The following is a 12,821-nucleotide window of genomic DNA, read 5'->3' as shown; positions in this document are numbered from 1 at the left end:
ATATATATATATATATATATATATATATATATATGAGGTGGTGGGGGAAGTATAAACGAAGAAGCTAAGAATAAAAAGAACAGTAATTATACTTTTGAAGAAATAGTATATATATATATATATATTTCACACGCGCACACGCGATGGTTTTGTGTGTATGACTGTGTTTGTTTGGTGTTACAGCGCTTTTTTCCCCTCTTACCGGACTCATGTTTTTTTTTTATTTTTGTTTGCCTCTAGCAATAGGAGGTGTCGTAGAAAAATCAAATGGATTCTCTATACAATTGGAATGACTCCACAAAGATTGGCGTTGCCCTCACAGGTCTAGGAGCGCTCTTTACTTTCTTGGGCGTTATCATGTTGTTGGATAGTGCCCTTCTCACAATGGGGAACGTCCTCTTTGTCGCAGGGGTGGCCTTGGTGATGGGGCCCAAACGCTTTCAGTCGTTTTTTCTCTCCAGACGGCGAGCTTCTGGGTGTTTTTTCATGGGTATGTTGCTCATTATATCAGGCTTTTGTTTTATTGGCCTTTTACTTCAAGGATTTGGAGCGCTGAATCTTTTTGGTAATTTTTTCCCGATGATAGCCCGCATTTTAGAGTCAGTTCCTCTTTTGGGCCCTATTGTGCTTTCAATGCCAGTTCAACGTCTACTAGCTTTATTGGGGCTGCAGGGCAACCGTGGCCGGAACGTTTGAGGCCACCTGGTAATGTGTTATCTTAGAGTCGGAGCGTAACAAAAGATATACGATTAGACGTATTGGGGAAAAGTAATGGACCGACGCAAAGGACTGGGGGGAGGTCGCGAATATTAACGATACTTCTTCTTTTGATGGCGTTTTTTTTTAAAAAAAAAATTGTTCTTCTGCGTCGTTTCCTTCTTTCTTTGTCTGTGTCCTCCTCTCTTTTGTGCACTCAAAGAAAAGAACGAGATCAAGGACAAGAACATGGAGATTCAGGTTGGCGAAAAGGTGGCATTGCTTACTACGCACAAAACCTACCGCGATGACGCCGAAGACAGTGTGAGGGCGGTGGCGAATTATTCTCCCTTTTGTAAGTATGTGGAAGCCTGCGCACGTCATGGTCCTGTGCCTTCCACCTTCGTTATCCGTGATATTAGACGGGTGGCACATCGCATTGTGGGATTGACTGTGGATGTGGAATGTGATACACGCAGTGGAAGAGTTGTCCAGTCGGTAGACCTCTGCGATTCAAGTCCTGCTATTATTCTTCCTGTTTCCACCGTTAATGATATTTGTTACGCTATACTTGTCAGGCAACGTCAAACTTCTGTCAGTTGCAGTTTTATTTTGGAGGCCTTCTGCGGGGCGGTAAACGACACCGGGAACCTTACAGCACCGAAAGATGAGTTATTTCAACAATTAGGCGTTGATCTTCAACAAGTGCGTGCGGTCAGTCCAAAAAAGTACACAATAGGGAACGAAGGGACGGCTCCGTACAAGATCTACTCCGTCACTGTGGAAATGTCACCTGAAACTCTTCAGACGCTTCAGAATGCCTCAATGATTGTGGAGAAATCATTGGTTGCGATGCCATTGGATGAGGTGCTATCCACGGTGAGTGATGTGAAGGCGTGCTTGGCGGCGTCACTGCTATTGGTTTCATGAGTGACACGATCCGTCGCACTTTAGCCTTGCCCGCTAGGCTATGTACTTGGACATATGTAGATGCAGCGTTTCACAGCAAAAATAACAGCAACAACAAACACACACAAAAAGAAAAAAAAAAAGAAAAACACGAAATATTATATTTTAGCAAAATTAGATTTTGCCTATGTACGCATGTATTGTATTAGGTTTCTGTGATAAAGAGCATCTTTGACTTTGTAGCTCTAGATTATCTTTTTATTTAACTCTTGATACATGTTCCTTTTTGTTTTGATCTTCTTATGCGTGTAACTTAAAAAAAAAAAAATACTCCTTGTACTTGTTTTAGGTTCATGATCGCGAAATGGGATCCTAAAATAAATAAATGAGGGCATAGGGGAAGGACAAAGAGAGTTGTTTGATTTAATGAGTGATGTAAATGGGCCCGGAACCTCACTGGGAAAGGGGCGAAAACGTGGTCCAAACGTCAACAGGAACTATTGATGGTAGGGTCCCCATTTATGAACTGCTTCGTCAAACATTAAAGGTTGCTGTACCGTCGGACGTCATCAGTGTTCTGTGGATTGCATCACAGGTAGTTATATATATATATATGTATATATTTCTTGTGGAACCCTTTCTCGGCGAGGAAGGGTTGCCTCAGTACAATACTGGGATTCCCATATTTAACGTTACGACCATGTCCATGCCCATTGTCAGTGGCTTGAGCTCCGCCATATATACGATAACTTCTCAGGCTTTTGGACACAATTTACGATCTACAGTGACTGTGGAAACACTGCGGCTTGAACTTGTCGTAAATTTTTGCGTGCAGATTATTATGAGCGTTGCTTTTCTTAATAGCGAGCCCGTTATGGACTATGCCTTTCGAAACGCTGTTGGCAAAGATGCCGCAAGGTTTCTTGGGGCCAGCCCACTGTACTTGCACAGATCGTTACTAGAATTATAAGCAAGTCACTGCATGCTCAGTGTCTTTCTCCCCTTGTTGTGTATGCTAACGGAGCTGCGGCAATTACTTTTCCTCTAGGGGATTATTTTATGGGAATTGAGGAGGCCGCGTTATCACAGAAGTTGACAATAATGATGTGTGCTACTACCTATATACCACCTATATGCTGATTTGCCTGTTTCATCCCAAAGTTTTTGTCCGAGAGGGGCGCAGTGACCCTCTCCAGTACTTCATGAAAAAGCAGTCTGGATAAGGTTTTTTAAGGACGGGATACCCTCTCTGATCGCGGTGTGTTCGGAGTGATGGTCTTTTGAAGTACGGGCATTATTTGCAGTTTCTATTTCACCACTTGCGTTATAATTTTTTGGTGCGGCAATGAACATCATATTAGTGATGTTTTTCATGGCACTTGAGCTGAGTGTCTCGGCAACCACTATAATTGGAAACTCCCTGGGTGTTCAAAGATATTTATTTGCGTCAAGGTATGCCAGATTTATCCTTATATGTGATGTGGCACTTGGGGTTTCTACCGCAGGTGTTATGGGTTACTTTGGAGGACACATTGCACGTCTTTACAAAAATGTTCCTGAGATGGTGAGCGCGGCGGAGTCCATAATGCCAGTTGCCATTCTTTGTACTTTTGGAGACTCTTTTCAGTACTGTTTACAATATGTTATTTTTTGTTTTGTTTTGTGGTGCTGGACGACTAGAGCAGGCGGCACGAGGTGTGTTCTTCACCTTGTGGCTTATCTTCTTACCATCCTTCGTCCTTTTACGTTTTTTTTTTTTTTTACTGGGACGTAGAATGCATTTTGGGCGTTCTGCTCACTGGACTCTACTTGGAAATTCCGTTCTTGTGTTATTTGATGTCTCGATAGGTTTGGAAGGCTTTGGCTTGAGAGGCCCAAGCTGTAGCCCATGTGCCGTAATTTGTTGCACTGGAGAATGTGAACCAAACTGACGACAGTGACGCTTGCTAAATTAAACTTGCGAGGGGGTGGGGTGGGGAATGACAGTTAAAGCGGAGGAAGTTGAGTTGTACACAACGGACTAACCAGATAGATCATACTTACCGTTCTTTGCAAGTGGAGTTTATTATATATATATATATATATATATATATATTGCTTTTTCTCTGTGTGTGTGCGTGCGCTCGATTGTATTTATATGCATCGTATGTAGAGTTAATTGTGTTATCTATTAGCTCGTTATGTGCGTGGCCACATACACATATCTATGCATATCTATATATCTTTATATATTACTGGTTAAATATTTTTTTGCTTTTTTTATTGCTTGTTTTTGTGTTGTGTGACTATGGCGGGAGTGCTTCCCAAAGCCATACGTTCCACGGGCTATGCATACGTTTACGGTTTTGTATATTATTTCTGGGGGATTCGTGAATCAACGACGTTTCTTCTGTTGGTGTGTGAGGGTATATATTTTCTGTGGGCACGTGCGTATTTCTTTCTTATTTGCTGCTTGTATTGCCTATTTATTGATAGTGAAAGGACGTAGGGGAGGTGGTGCCTGCAGTGATGGATGAACGCACTCGTCGTCCGCCCTCTGTTCTCACCAGTGAGGTGTACAACGAGGCTGAGACAACTTTTGCAATGCTGGAAAATAAAGAGAAGTTGGTTTCATTTCTAGACTGTATGACTCTTTTACGTGCTATGGGAATGAATCCGACCCAGGCCGACATGGATTATCTCCGCGAACGAATGGCGGATCCGATTCTGCGCCTTGAGCAATGGCGTCGTGAGGAGGAGCTTAAGCGAGAGAAGGAGCGTCGTCGTGAGGAAATGCGGGACAAAAGACGTTCTTCAACAGCATACCCACAAAAAAAGCCACGCAAGTCTGCTGTGGAGCGAGCACTGTTGGCTGGGGCTGCAGAAGGCCAGGTGTCTCAGCAGAATGTCAAGATTATTCCAGTAGAAGAGATCAAAAACATTGATTGGAACATTTTTATCTCATGTGCAGAGGAGATCTACCGTGATGCAGCAGCAGAACAGCGAGATGTTTTGGGGGCGCTGAAACTCGTTGACAAGGAAGGAACAGGAGAAATGACGATTGATAAACTGGTTCGGATTGTTACAACCAGTGGTGAGAATGTGCTGAACCCTGGGGAGGCGCAGCAGTTGCGTACGCTACTCCCACAAAAATGTAGTCTTCTAGAATTGGCTGCACGCCTTCAAGGAACATATATACCACCTACCAAAGATGAGTTGGTACGGGCTTCTATGGAGGAGCTTGAAAGACGGCGACAACATGAAGCTTCAGAGAAGCCACCTTCCGATGATGGATTGTCACTGCTTTGAAATGTAAATATACATATCCTCCATTGCTACTTGCTCTCTACAATCAATATATATATATATATATGTATATAGTATTTGTTGTTTTGGAGATGCGTAATGCCATCGTGCTCCTCCTGTGCCCCCACCATTATTACAAGTTGCAGGTTAATACTTTTTTTTGTTTTCTGGTTACTGGAGCTGCTGCTGGTGCCAAGGAACGCGTGCGATCACACACTTCAACAAGGAAAGCAAACAAATCAAACAAAAAATCAACCAGAGTATAAGAATGGAAAAGAACTTGATCATCAACGTGACGTGCAATCCACCTGTCATTTTTATTCTTGGTCCCGTGAGGGAAAGCACGATTGATAAGCTCAATACTGTGCTTCCAGGCGCTTGCACAACGACAAACACGGGAAAGGCCGAGTTTGCGTTTGTACGAAAGGAAGAACCTCCGCATTGGTACGGTGAACTTCAAACTCATTTTGCCAGCGAAGATATTGGTCAATCACAGCTCTTTGTCGCCTTACTCGATGCAGTGGAGGAGGAGGGCATGTGGAAGTTGTGTGGCTGCAACGCGATCACTCACGACTTTGACAAGGTCACACATAAGTTTTTATTTGTTCGTGCATAGTTGTATCATTCTGCAGTCTGCATTACGATACTGAGCAATGTATGATAGCGTCATTCTTTTAGAAATGATTTTGCTATTATTATTATTCCCGAAAAAGAGGAAATGGAAACGAAAAAAAAGAAGGAGGCAAGGACGAAACCAAGAAAAGCAACGTGTATATATATATATATATTAAGAGGCCCCATGCGCACATGGAGACTGAGGTCATGATGTAATCTTCTGTTCATATCTTACTCAAGTTGTTTTTTGGTTCTGTCTTTTTTTTTTTTTTTGGTTATTATTGGCAATTACGCTGTTTATGCTTGTTCTGTTTTCAGGTATTCTGTACTTTTTCCTGTATTTAGTATTGTCGTTTTCCTCGATTCCTCACCTCCGTGTTCTTTTTTTTTTTCAATGAGGATAATGATAACTGCCATCGCTCAGACTTTGCGTAGATGCGTTTTTATGTAGTGAAGCATTGTGTTAAATGAACGGTGGGGGAATACGCAATTACTCAGCTAAAGTGCTGCTGGCGCAAGATGATCGTCTACGTCGCTTTCTCGATGCATCCATCTCCCAGGATTGGGAGACCGCTGTGAGGGAATGGCACACACTGAAACAAGAAGATCTTGCATTTCAAAAACAAGCACATTCTATCCCGTGCGTGGACGTTCGTTCCGCATGTAAAACAAATTTTTTCAGTGATGAGGAATTTTTTTTTCTGACGAAGCAACTGGAAAGTATTACGATTGCGCTTTCTGGTCCTTCCGCACCATCAGCAGGTGGTGCACATCATGCTGACAATGACGTTGCCTATGCATCAAGTCAAGTCCAAGATTTGTTTTTGCTAGACCCCGCTATGCTCTCTAATTCACTTGATGAAGAGAAACAGCGGAAATGTCAAGAAGCAAGCGAGGTGTATCAAAGTGGAAGTTATAGCGAAGCTGCCAAGATATTCTCATCTGTAATTGATTCTTGCTTACCAAATATGTTGAATGCCCCTCTCATAGGGAACCGTGCGGCGTGCTACTTGCGCATGGAGAATTACAAACTTTCTCTTCGCGATGCGGTACGCTCCTATGAAATGGATAATGAATACATACTTGGTGTTCGCCGGGCTGTGCGATCTCTCATATGCTGTGGTAAAGTTGTCGAAGCGCAACAAACGATGGAAGTATTCAAGAAAAACAAATGTGGTTACACCTTTGCGATCGAATTGACAGATCTCTCTTTGTATAAGAAGTACATCACGTTCTTAGAGAGAAACGAACATGCGATAGCTCTAAGGTATTTGAGTGAATTGTTGGAACGTGTACCATGTGCGTCGTTTGAAGTGCTGAAGGTGCAGCTTCTCGCCATTGAGGACGGCAATGAGGTGGCTTTGGCCTATGCGAATAACATTCTTCAGTGCTACACTGAATTTCCAGACTTGCTGTATTGGTGCGCGCAACTACGCTTCCTTGAGAGTGCAAACAAGGCCGAATTGGAAGCTGTTCTTCCTTTCTGCACTGCAAATGGCTTCACAGATTCTACGGGTCGGTTACGCCAGGTACTTCAGCGCACTCAACACTGCATTGAGTTCTGTAAGGAAATGGACTTGTTGTATGCCAAAAGTGAGTGGATGCCTCTCATTCACTTGTGTTCAAAATGCGTAAAAATTCCATTTGTTGGTGATCGATTACGTGCTGGAATTTTGACAAGGCGTGCGCGTGGCTTCTTTGAAGTCAAGCGTTATTATGATTGTATGGATGACATTGAGGCTGCCCTGCAAAATACAACATTAGGCAATGAGAGGGCCCAACTTCTGCTTCTTAAGGCTCTCGCTGAAGAGAAACTCTTTCGATGGTTGGCTGCGATTCGAAACGCTGAATTAGCCATGAAGGAGCATTGTACCATTGAAATTGTGGAGGTTTGGAAACGTCTTTGCGATGGAAAAGAGAAGTATGAGCGAAGGCAACAGCAAAGAAAACAAAGAAGTCAATTCCGACCAAGAAAACAAGACAACGAGGAGAGTGATTACACAGACGGTGACAGGGGTTCGGAGAGAAGTGGATTTTCAAGAAATCAAGCAGCGGGGTCAGGACGAAACGAAAGACAAAAAAAACACATTGGGGGAAAAGATCCTCGTCTTATCGCGCAGTTGTACGCTCAACTCTCAATTCCTACAGGGGCAAGTGCGGAGAAGGTGAAGAAGAGCTACCGTGCCTTGGCAATGCGGTGGCATCCAGATAGGTGGTGTGGAGCACCTGACCAGCAGCGGAAGGAGGCGGAGGAAAAGTTCAAGACTTTGAAGGCGGCCTATGACGAACTGATGTGTATTGTTGGGGGTTAGCAACTCAAATTTTCGTTTGTGTTTATAGATGTGAAGGAAGCTGCGTGCTTTTTTTTTGTTTTGTTTTGTTTTCTTTCTGCGTGCTTGGAAATAAATCCATAGTTGGGGTGGTCGCAGTTGCTGTCGTTGTTATTATCATTGTTGTTTTTTGTGGCCTCTGGGGGGTCGTCTTGAAGAGGATTTACTGCTGCTCCTTGGACGAGCAGAAATTGTGTAACAAAATGACCTTTTTTTTGTTGTTTCTATAACAGTTGCTGGGAGTTTGCGAAAAATCATAGGTGGTTTGTTTGATTTTTGGTATAATTTCTCAACTCAGTAAAATAATTTTTTAAATATAAGAAAGGATGGGCCTCTTAACAACGGGAGGCAAACCCATACGATGGGGAACGGAAGAAAATAATCGAGCCCTACCGCATGTCTCTTACCATGGGATTCAGCAGTTTTTGGCAATGCTAAACAGCAAAAACGCAAAAAAAAGTTTTTCCTTTCCGCTGGGGAGAGGAGGTGGAACATCATCTTGTGCGAGTGGAAGGAGAGAAGGTGAAACTCTCATTGAACGCCGCAGACGTAATTGAAAAGCTTACTGAGTCGGCTGGAAAAGAAAACGTGGGTTGGCATTATGAGTATGGAAGCTTCATGGTGGAAAGTGTCCCAGGTGCACCGTATACTCTTGAATTGGATTCTTTATCTTCTGTTGAGGCGAATATACGGCGGCGATGTGAGTTGTTGGACAGTGTCGCTGGAGACAATACTTTTTCCATCACCTTGGTCACCTTTCCTTTGATGGGCGTTGGTGAGTTTACCACATCCGAGAGTAAAGAATCTCCATACTCCCGCTCACTTTTTGTGCCAGATGTATGCATCAATACCGCACATCCACGTTTCGCGAATCTCACGCAGAATATTCGTTTGAGACGCGGCCGAAAAGTATGTATTCAAATTCCTATTTATATTGATACACATACGATGGAGCGAACTGTGGATCATCGATTGAATATTGATTATACACCCCAAAATAAGGATATTGACTGCGGTATAGCAATGAATAAGAGAAGCAAAGGGGAGAAATTTAGTGTTGGTGAGGCGGTTGTGTTGAAAGAAAGGCAAATCAATGATAATAATGATACTTCTGAATACCCAGAGGAAGGGGAAATGATCTATTTTTATACTCCCGCCACACACTATTATTATGCACAGTATTTTAATAAATCTCACATGGAACTTGTAAAACAACGCTATGATGTCTGTCCATGTCCAGTACCTTCAGTATGTCATCCATGTATCTATATGGACTGCATGGCGTTTGGTATGGGTTGCAATTGCTTGCAAGTCACTATGCAATTTGAAGGTGAATCATGTGCGCGTCACGTATACGATCAGTTAGGGATTTTATGTCCTTTATTTCTTGCAATCAGTTCATCAACACCCTTTCAAAAGGGTATTTTATGCGATTCAGACGTTCGATGGTTAACAATTGCCGCCTCCGTTGATGACCGCAAACACGAGGAGGTTCCACGCATTCTTAAATCACGGTATGACTCATTTTCTGTTTTTGTCAGTTCATCTGTGCCAAACTTGGAGGAGTTTAACGATGAAGACTTTGTCATTAATGATGCTCACTTTGAGACTCTTAAAAAGGCGGGGGTGGATGAGCGTCTAGCGAGGCATGTGGCGCATCTTTTCATTCGTGACCCCCTGGTGGTGTTCGATCAGATGATTGATATTGATGATACGACGCACACGGAACATTTTGAGAATATTCAGAGTACAAATTGGCAGTCGGTTCGTCTCAAGCCTCCTACTCTTGATGGTGAAACTGGCTGGCGGGTGGAATTTCGTGTCATGGATGTTATGCCGACACCCTTTGAAAATGCGGCCTTTTCCGTGTTTGTGGTTTTGCTGACGCGTGCTATTATTAAATATAATCCATTGTTCTACACTAAGCTGAGCATTGTCGATGAAAACATGGGTTGCGCACACAACCTTAACCCTTGTTCGCAACGCTATGTTATGCGACGTGATATCTTTTCTAAACGTGTCTCAACTGATCCCTCTGAAAACGGTGAATTCACCGTTGATGAAGTGTTTAACGGCAAAAAGGAAGGATATTATGGTTTGATTCCTCTTGTACGACGATACATGGAAGAGGAACAGTTACAAAGCCCCATACTGGAGGGTTACCTTCGTTTTATCTCAATGCGGGCCTCGGGAAAAATTCCTACGGCTGCGCAATACCTGAGAGAGTTTGTTGTACAACATCCTGACTATAAACATGATTCCAGGTTAACGCAGCAAATTGCACATGATTTGGTATTGCATGTACACAAACTTGCTTGTGGGAAAATCACGGATGAGCGTTTTCTCCCCATGACCAAGTTCAGAGGGAAAAGAGTCCGTGAGTAGTGAGTAAATGGTAACTTCTTGTGACAGTCTCTCGTCCACTTCAACATTTGCTCGAGCACATATGTATGAGCAGATTATCAGTCATTTTGTTGTTTTTGTGCACGAGCGAATAAGCAATAGAATAAAATAAAGGGTATTTTTTTTTGGTGCTTTTATGCTATAAAATATAGAATTGTTTTGTGGTTTTGTCTGCGTATAATCTCTTTTTATCGCGACGTCATTGTGGGGGTAAGCTATTCACCAAGAACCGTTCTTTCTTTCAAAAGTAGATTTGACTGCACGTCCGTGTGTATATATATAATATATATTTTGTATGTGTGTTTTTTTTTCCTGTTTTGTTTTGGTTGACCCTCTTTGTGTATGGGAGGATTTTTTGCATCTCTTTCTGGATAAAATAAAATAATAATAAATAAAACATCAGAAAGCTAACACTTGCACACAGGCAGATAAGAAGGGAATAAAAAATGAGTGGCAGGAAGCAAGAGGTGATACGCCCCCCAGCTGCAAGGAGAGTGCCGGTTGATGGGAACAAGATCTTATTTCTTGATTGCGATGGCGTTGTGTCGCCCTTTGGTGGGAAACTGTTTGCACCGAAGCAAATGTCCCTTTTGCGAAACATTATTTTGGAGACAGGAGCCAAAATAGTTTTGAGCACCTCGTGGCGAATGTCTGAATTTGGACGGCAGGAAGTGGCAAAGCAACTTATTGCTCACAATATACCCACCTACATTTCCTGTACACCATATTTGAATGGTAAGTCTCGGGCGGTAGAAATATTGTCGTGGATTGAGGCTAACAAGGAACGGTACAATATTGTGAACTTTGTTGCAATTGATGACATCAATTTACCGGCCACGGCACCTAATCGAGCCTTTTTCTCGAATCATTCTGTGACGACAAATGCATTCACTGGTCTCACGGAAGCCAATGCCAAGGAGGCAGTACGACTCTTAGATGCTAGCAATAACATTGTATAAGCAATTAAGTACAGTAAAGGGGAAGATTTTTTGTGTGTATATTTTCAAGTCATGATCCATTTCATACATATGATGGTATCGTGTAATGCAGATATATGACGTTTGTTACTTTGAGTTTTAGTTTCTATAAAAGAAATTATATATATATATAATATATACTTGGAAGGAGTAGCGGGTAGGCTTTCCAAAGAGAGAGAGAGAGAGAAAGAGAAAGAGAAGGAGGGAGGGAAGGCTGGTGCTTCGATGGCGCATTTGTATCTAAAGGCTTCATCTTGAGTAACTCAAAGGAAACGTTTGGTGCTTTGATGGTATCGGACAACAGCACATTTCTGTTTTATTGGGTGGGAAACGGTGGCTGTTTCTGTTTGTGAGTATAATAATTTGTCGTTTGAATTGTTTGGTGTAAATATGATCTATCTTTTGTTTGCTATGTTATTCTATCATTGTATTATTGCGTCTTGCATTGTTGGTGTTGTTGTTGTTTTTTTTTTGTCTTGATATGTATGTATATACATTGTGGTTACTTGTATTTCTTTTTTGTTGTGGTGGACTTGTGTCTGTGTTGGGGGAGTGTACTTCTCATTTATGTTGATGCTGCATACATGCTTTTACACGGATTCCTTCCGTAGTACAAGGACATATATATGTTATTTTTTGACAGTAGCTATGCAACCCATTGCTGCACTCTGAAACGATGCCGTATATCTTTCTTTTATTTTTGTTTTTAGTTTTTATGGAGACACTCCGGTGTATATCCCTTGGACACTTTTTTTAAAGGAGTATAGAGTGTGGGATATGGGCTTTGAATTAGTTGTTGATGTCGCGTGTGAAGGTTTATATGAGGCGATTACGCGTACTCTCAGTATAATACGCTTGGGCTCTCGGTGCCTTCAAGTCAGGGAAAGTCAGAATATGATTTCTAATTCTGTTCTTGTAATTAACGACGATATAATCTCTCTACTGCTTTTGTTCATTACGTTTAATGATTTTATGCTCATGCTACGCCACAATTGTGTCCGGAATTATTTGCAAGCTATATACGATGCGTCAAAGTGTCCGGTGTATGTGATTATGCTTGGACAATTAACATGTCCCAGGCAGTCCCGCTTTTGGGAAGAAGTCTCTCGCCTGTGTGCGGATGATTCTTTTTTAACCATTTTAGTCGGATTTGATTGTGCTCCTTCCTTTGAGCAAGCAGCTGACATTGTTGTGGCTCACGGCCTTAAGGCAAGCAAACAACAATCAGAAGCGGACCCACTGGTTCGGGTAGACGGAAGACGGAAGTGTGATCCAACGGATTTTCACGCCCTTTACCTCGATATGCTCTTGGAGATATCATCTGTTTCCGAAAGACGAGCTTCCGTCATTGCAGGAGCCTTTCCTTCTATATCTCACCTTTTGGAAACTATTGATTCGGGTGTGCATCACAGGGTTCAGGTAGAGGAGTATTATGAAACTAGAGCCACTAGTGTGCTAGATCCCTACATTTCCGAGGTGCTCTCCACGGACTACAGCACTGTGGAAGCGCAGGAGATAATGAACGCCATGCTGGAAGAGAGTCAGAATTTTTTTTTGTAATGTTGTCATGTATTCTTCTTTTAGAACTCTACACTGCCTCTTTTCC

At 42.4% G+C, this 12,821-nt stretch overlaps 10 protein-coding genes across 10 annotated transcripts, besides 14 other annotated features; all 10 read left to right on the top strand.

Annotated features, from left to right (window-relative positions):
* Positions 1 to 34: a microsatellite.
* A 68-nt stretch (positions 35 to 102) lies between these two features.
* Positions 103 to 125: a microsatellite.
* A 142-nt stretch (positions 126 to 267) lies between these two features.
* TraAM80_03429 (putative to be involved in ER-Golgi transport) lies at positions 268 to 696 on the top strand (the record flags this gene model as incomplete). The annotated part of the gene is made up of 1 exon (XM_029380401.1): positions 268 to 696. One exon carries the CDS (start codon positions 268 to 270, stop codon positions 694 to 696), a length of 429 nt encoding a protein of 142 aa, XP_029239838.1.
* Positions 697 to 945: 249 nt separating this feature from the next.
* TraAM80_03428 (uncharacterized protein) lies at positions 946 to 1,626 on the top strand (the record flags this gene model as incomplete). The annotated part of the gene is made up of 1 exon (XM_029380400.1): positions 946 to 1,626. One exon carries the CDS (start codon positions 946 to 948, stop codon positions 1,624 to 1,626), a length of 681 nt encoding a protein of 226 aa, XP_029239837.1.
* Positions 1,627 to 1,703: 77 nt separating this feature from the next.
* Positions 1,704 to 1,754: a microsatellite.
* A 290-nt stretch (positions 1,755 to 2,044) lies between these two features.
* On the top strand, positions 2,045 to 2,575 carry TraAM80_03427 (putative membrane transporter protein; the record flags this gene model as incomplete). The annotated part of the gene is made up of 1 exon (XM_029380399.1): positions 2,045 to 2,575. One exon carries the CDS (start codon positions 2,045 to 2,047, stop codon positions 2,573 to 2,575), a length of 531 nt encoding a protein of 176 aa, XP_029239836.1.
* Positions 2,576 to 2,950: 375 nt separating this feature from the next.
* TraAM80_03426 (membrane transporter protein) lies at positions 2,951 to 3,379 on the top strand (the record flags this gene model as incomplete). Its single annotated transcript, XM_029380398.1, has 1 exon — positions 2,951 to 3,379. One exon carries the CDS (start codon positions 2,951 to 2,953, stop codon positions 3,377 to 3,379), a length of 429 nt encoding a protein of 142 aa, XP_029239835.1.
* Positions 3,380 to 3,671: 292 nt separating this feature from the next.
* Positions 3,672 to 3,700: a microsatellite.
* Positions 3,701 to 3,799: 99 nt separating this feature from the next.
* Positions 3,800 to 3,837: a microsatellite.
* A 276-nt stretch (positions 3,838 to 4,113) lies between these two features.
* TraAM80_03425 (calmodulin) lies at positions 4,114 to 4,893 on the top strand (the record flags this gene model as incomplete). The annotated part of the gene is made up of 1 exon (XM_029380397.1): positions 4,114 to 4,893. The coding sequence occupies one exon, from the start codon at positions 4,114 to 4,116 to the stop codon at positions 4,891 to 4,893; it is 780 nt and encodes a 259-aa protein (XP_029239834.1).
* A 46-nt stretch (positions 4,894 to 4,939) lies between these two features.
* Positions 4,940 to 4,968: a microsatellite.
* A 142-nt stretch (positions 4,969 to 5,110) lies between these two features.
* Positions 5,111 to 5,148: a microsatellite.
* Positions 5,149 to 5,158: 10 nt separating this feature from the next.
* Positions 5,159 to 5,506, top strand: TraAM80_03424 (uncharacterized protein; the record flags this gene model as incomplete). Its single annotated transcript, XM_029380396.1, has 1 exon — positions 5,159 to 5,506. One exon carries the CDS (start codon positions 5,159 to 5,161, stop codon positions 5,504 to 5,506), a length of 348 nt encoding a protein of 115 aa, XP_029239833.1.
* Positions 5,507 to 5,661: 155 nt separating this feature from the next.
* Positions 5,662 to 5,678: a microsatellite.
* A 67-nt stretch (positions 5,679 to 5,745) lies between these two features.
* Positions 5,746 to 5,778: a sequence feature (A-rich).
* Positions 5,779 to 5,972: 194 nt separating this feature from the next.
* On the top strand, positions 5,973 to 7,817 carry TraAM80_03423 (putative stress-inducible protein STI1-like; the record flags this gene model as incomplete). The annotated part of the gene is made up of 1 exon (XM_029380395.1): positions 5,973 to 7,817. One exon carries the CDS (start codon positions 5,973 to 5,975, stop codon positions 7,815 to 7,817), a length of 1,845 nt encoding a protein of 614 aa, XP_029239832.1.
* A 48-nt stretch (positions 7,818 to 7,865) lies between these two features.
* Positions 7,866 to 7,893: a microsatellite.
* A 560-nt stretch (positions 7,894 to 8,453) lies between these two features.
* Positions 8,454 to 10,220, top strand: TraAM80_03422 (gamma-glutamylcysteine synthetase; the record flags this gene model as incomplete). The annotated part of the gene is made up of 1 exon (XM_029380394.1): positions 8,454 to 10,220. The coding sequence occupies one exon, from the start codon at positions 8,454 to 8,456 to the stop codon at positions 10,218 to 10,220; it is 1,767 nt and encodes a 588-aa protein (XP_029239831.1).
* Positions 10,221 to 10,609: 389 nt separating this feature from the next.
* Positions 10,610 to 10,635: a microsatellite.
* A 49-nt stretch (positions 10,636 to 10,684) lies between these two features.
* On the top strand, positions 10,685 to 11,197 carry TraAM80_03421 (uncharacterized protein; the record flags this gene model as incomplete). Its single annotated transcript, XM_029380393.1, has 1 exon — positions 10,685 to 11,197. One exon carries the CDS (start codon positions 10,685 to 10,687, stop codon positions 11,195 to 11,197), a length of 513 nt encoding a protein of 170 aa, XP_029239830.1.
* A 137-nt stretch (positions 11,198 to 11,334) lies between these two features.
* Positions 11,335 to 11,355: a microsatellite.
* Positions 11,356 to 11,385: 30 nt separating this feature from the next.
* Positions 11,386 to 11,426: a microsatellite.
* Positions 11,427 to 11,615: 189 nt separating this feature from the next.
* Positions 11,616 to 11,700: a sequence feature (A-rich).
* A 292-nt stretch (positions 11,701 to 11,992) lies between these two features.
* Positions 11,993 to 12,775, top strand: TraAM80_03420 (uncharacterized protein; the record flags this gene model as incomplete). The annotated part of the gene is made up of 1 exon (XM_029380392.1): positions 11,993 to 12,775. The coding sequence occupies one exon, from the start codon at positions 11,993 to 11,995 to the stop codon at positions 12,773 to 12,775; it is 783 nt and encodes a 260-aa protein (XP_029239829.1).
* Between the last annotated feature and the right edge of the window lie 46 nt (positions 12,776 to 12,821).

The sequence above is a fragment of the Trypanosoma rangeli genome (assembly GCF_003719475.1).
Source record: "Trypanosoma rangeli strain AM80 chromosome Unknown Tra_15.4_contig_00089, whole genome shotgun sequence".
Taxonomy (NCBI): Eukaryota; Euglenozoa; class Kinetoplastea; order Trypanosomatida; family Trypanosomatidae; genus Trypanosoma; species Trypanosoma rangeli.
The sequence above is the reverse complement of the archived record's forward strand: the minus strand, read 5'-3'. Positions and strand labels throughout refer to the sequence as shown.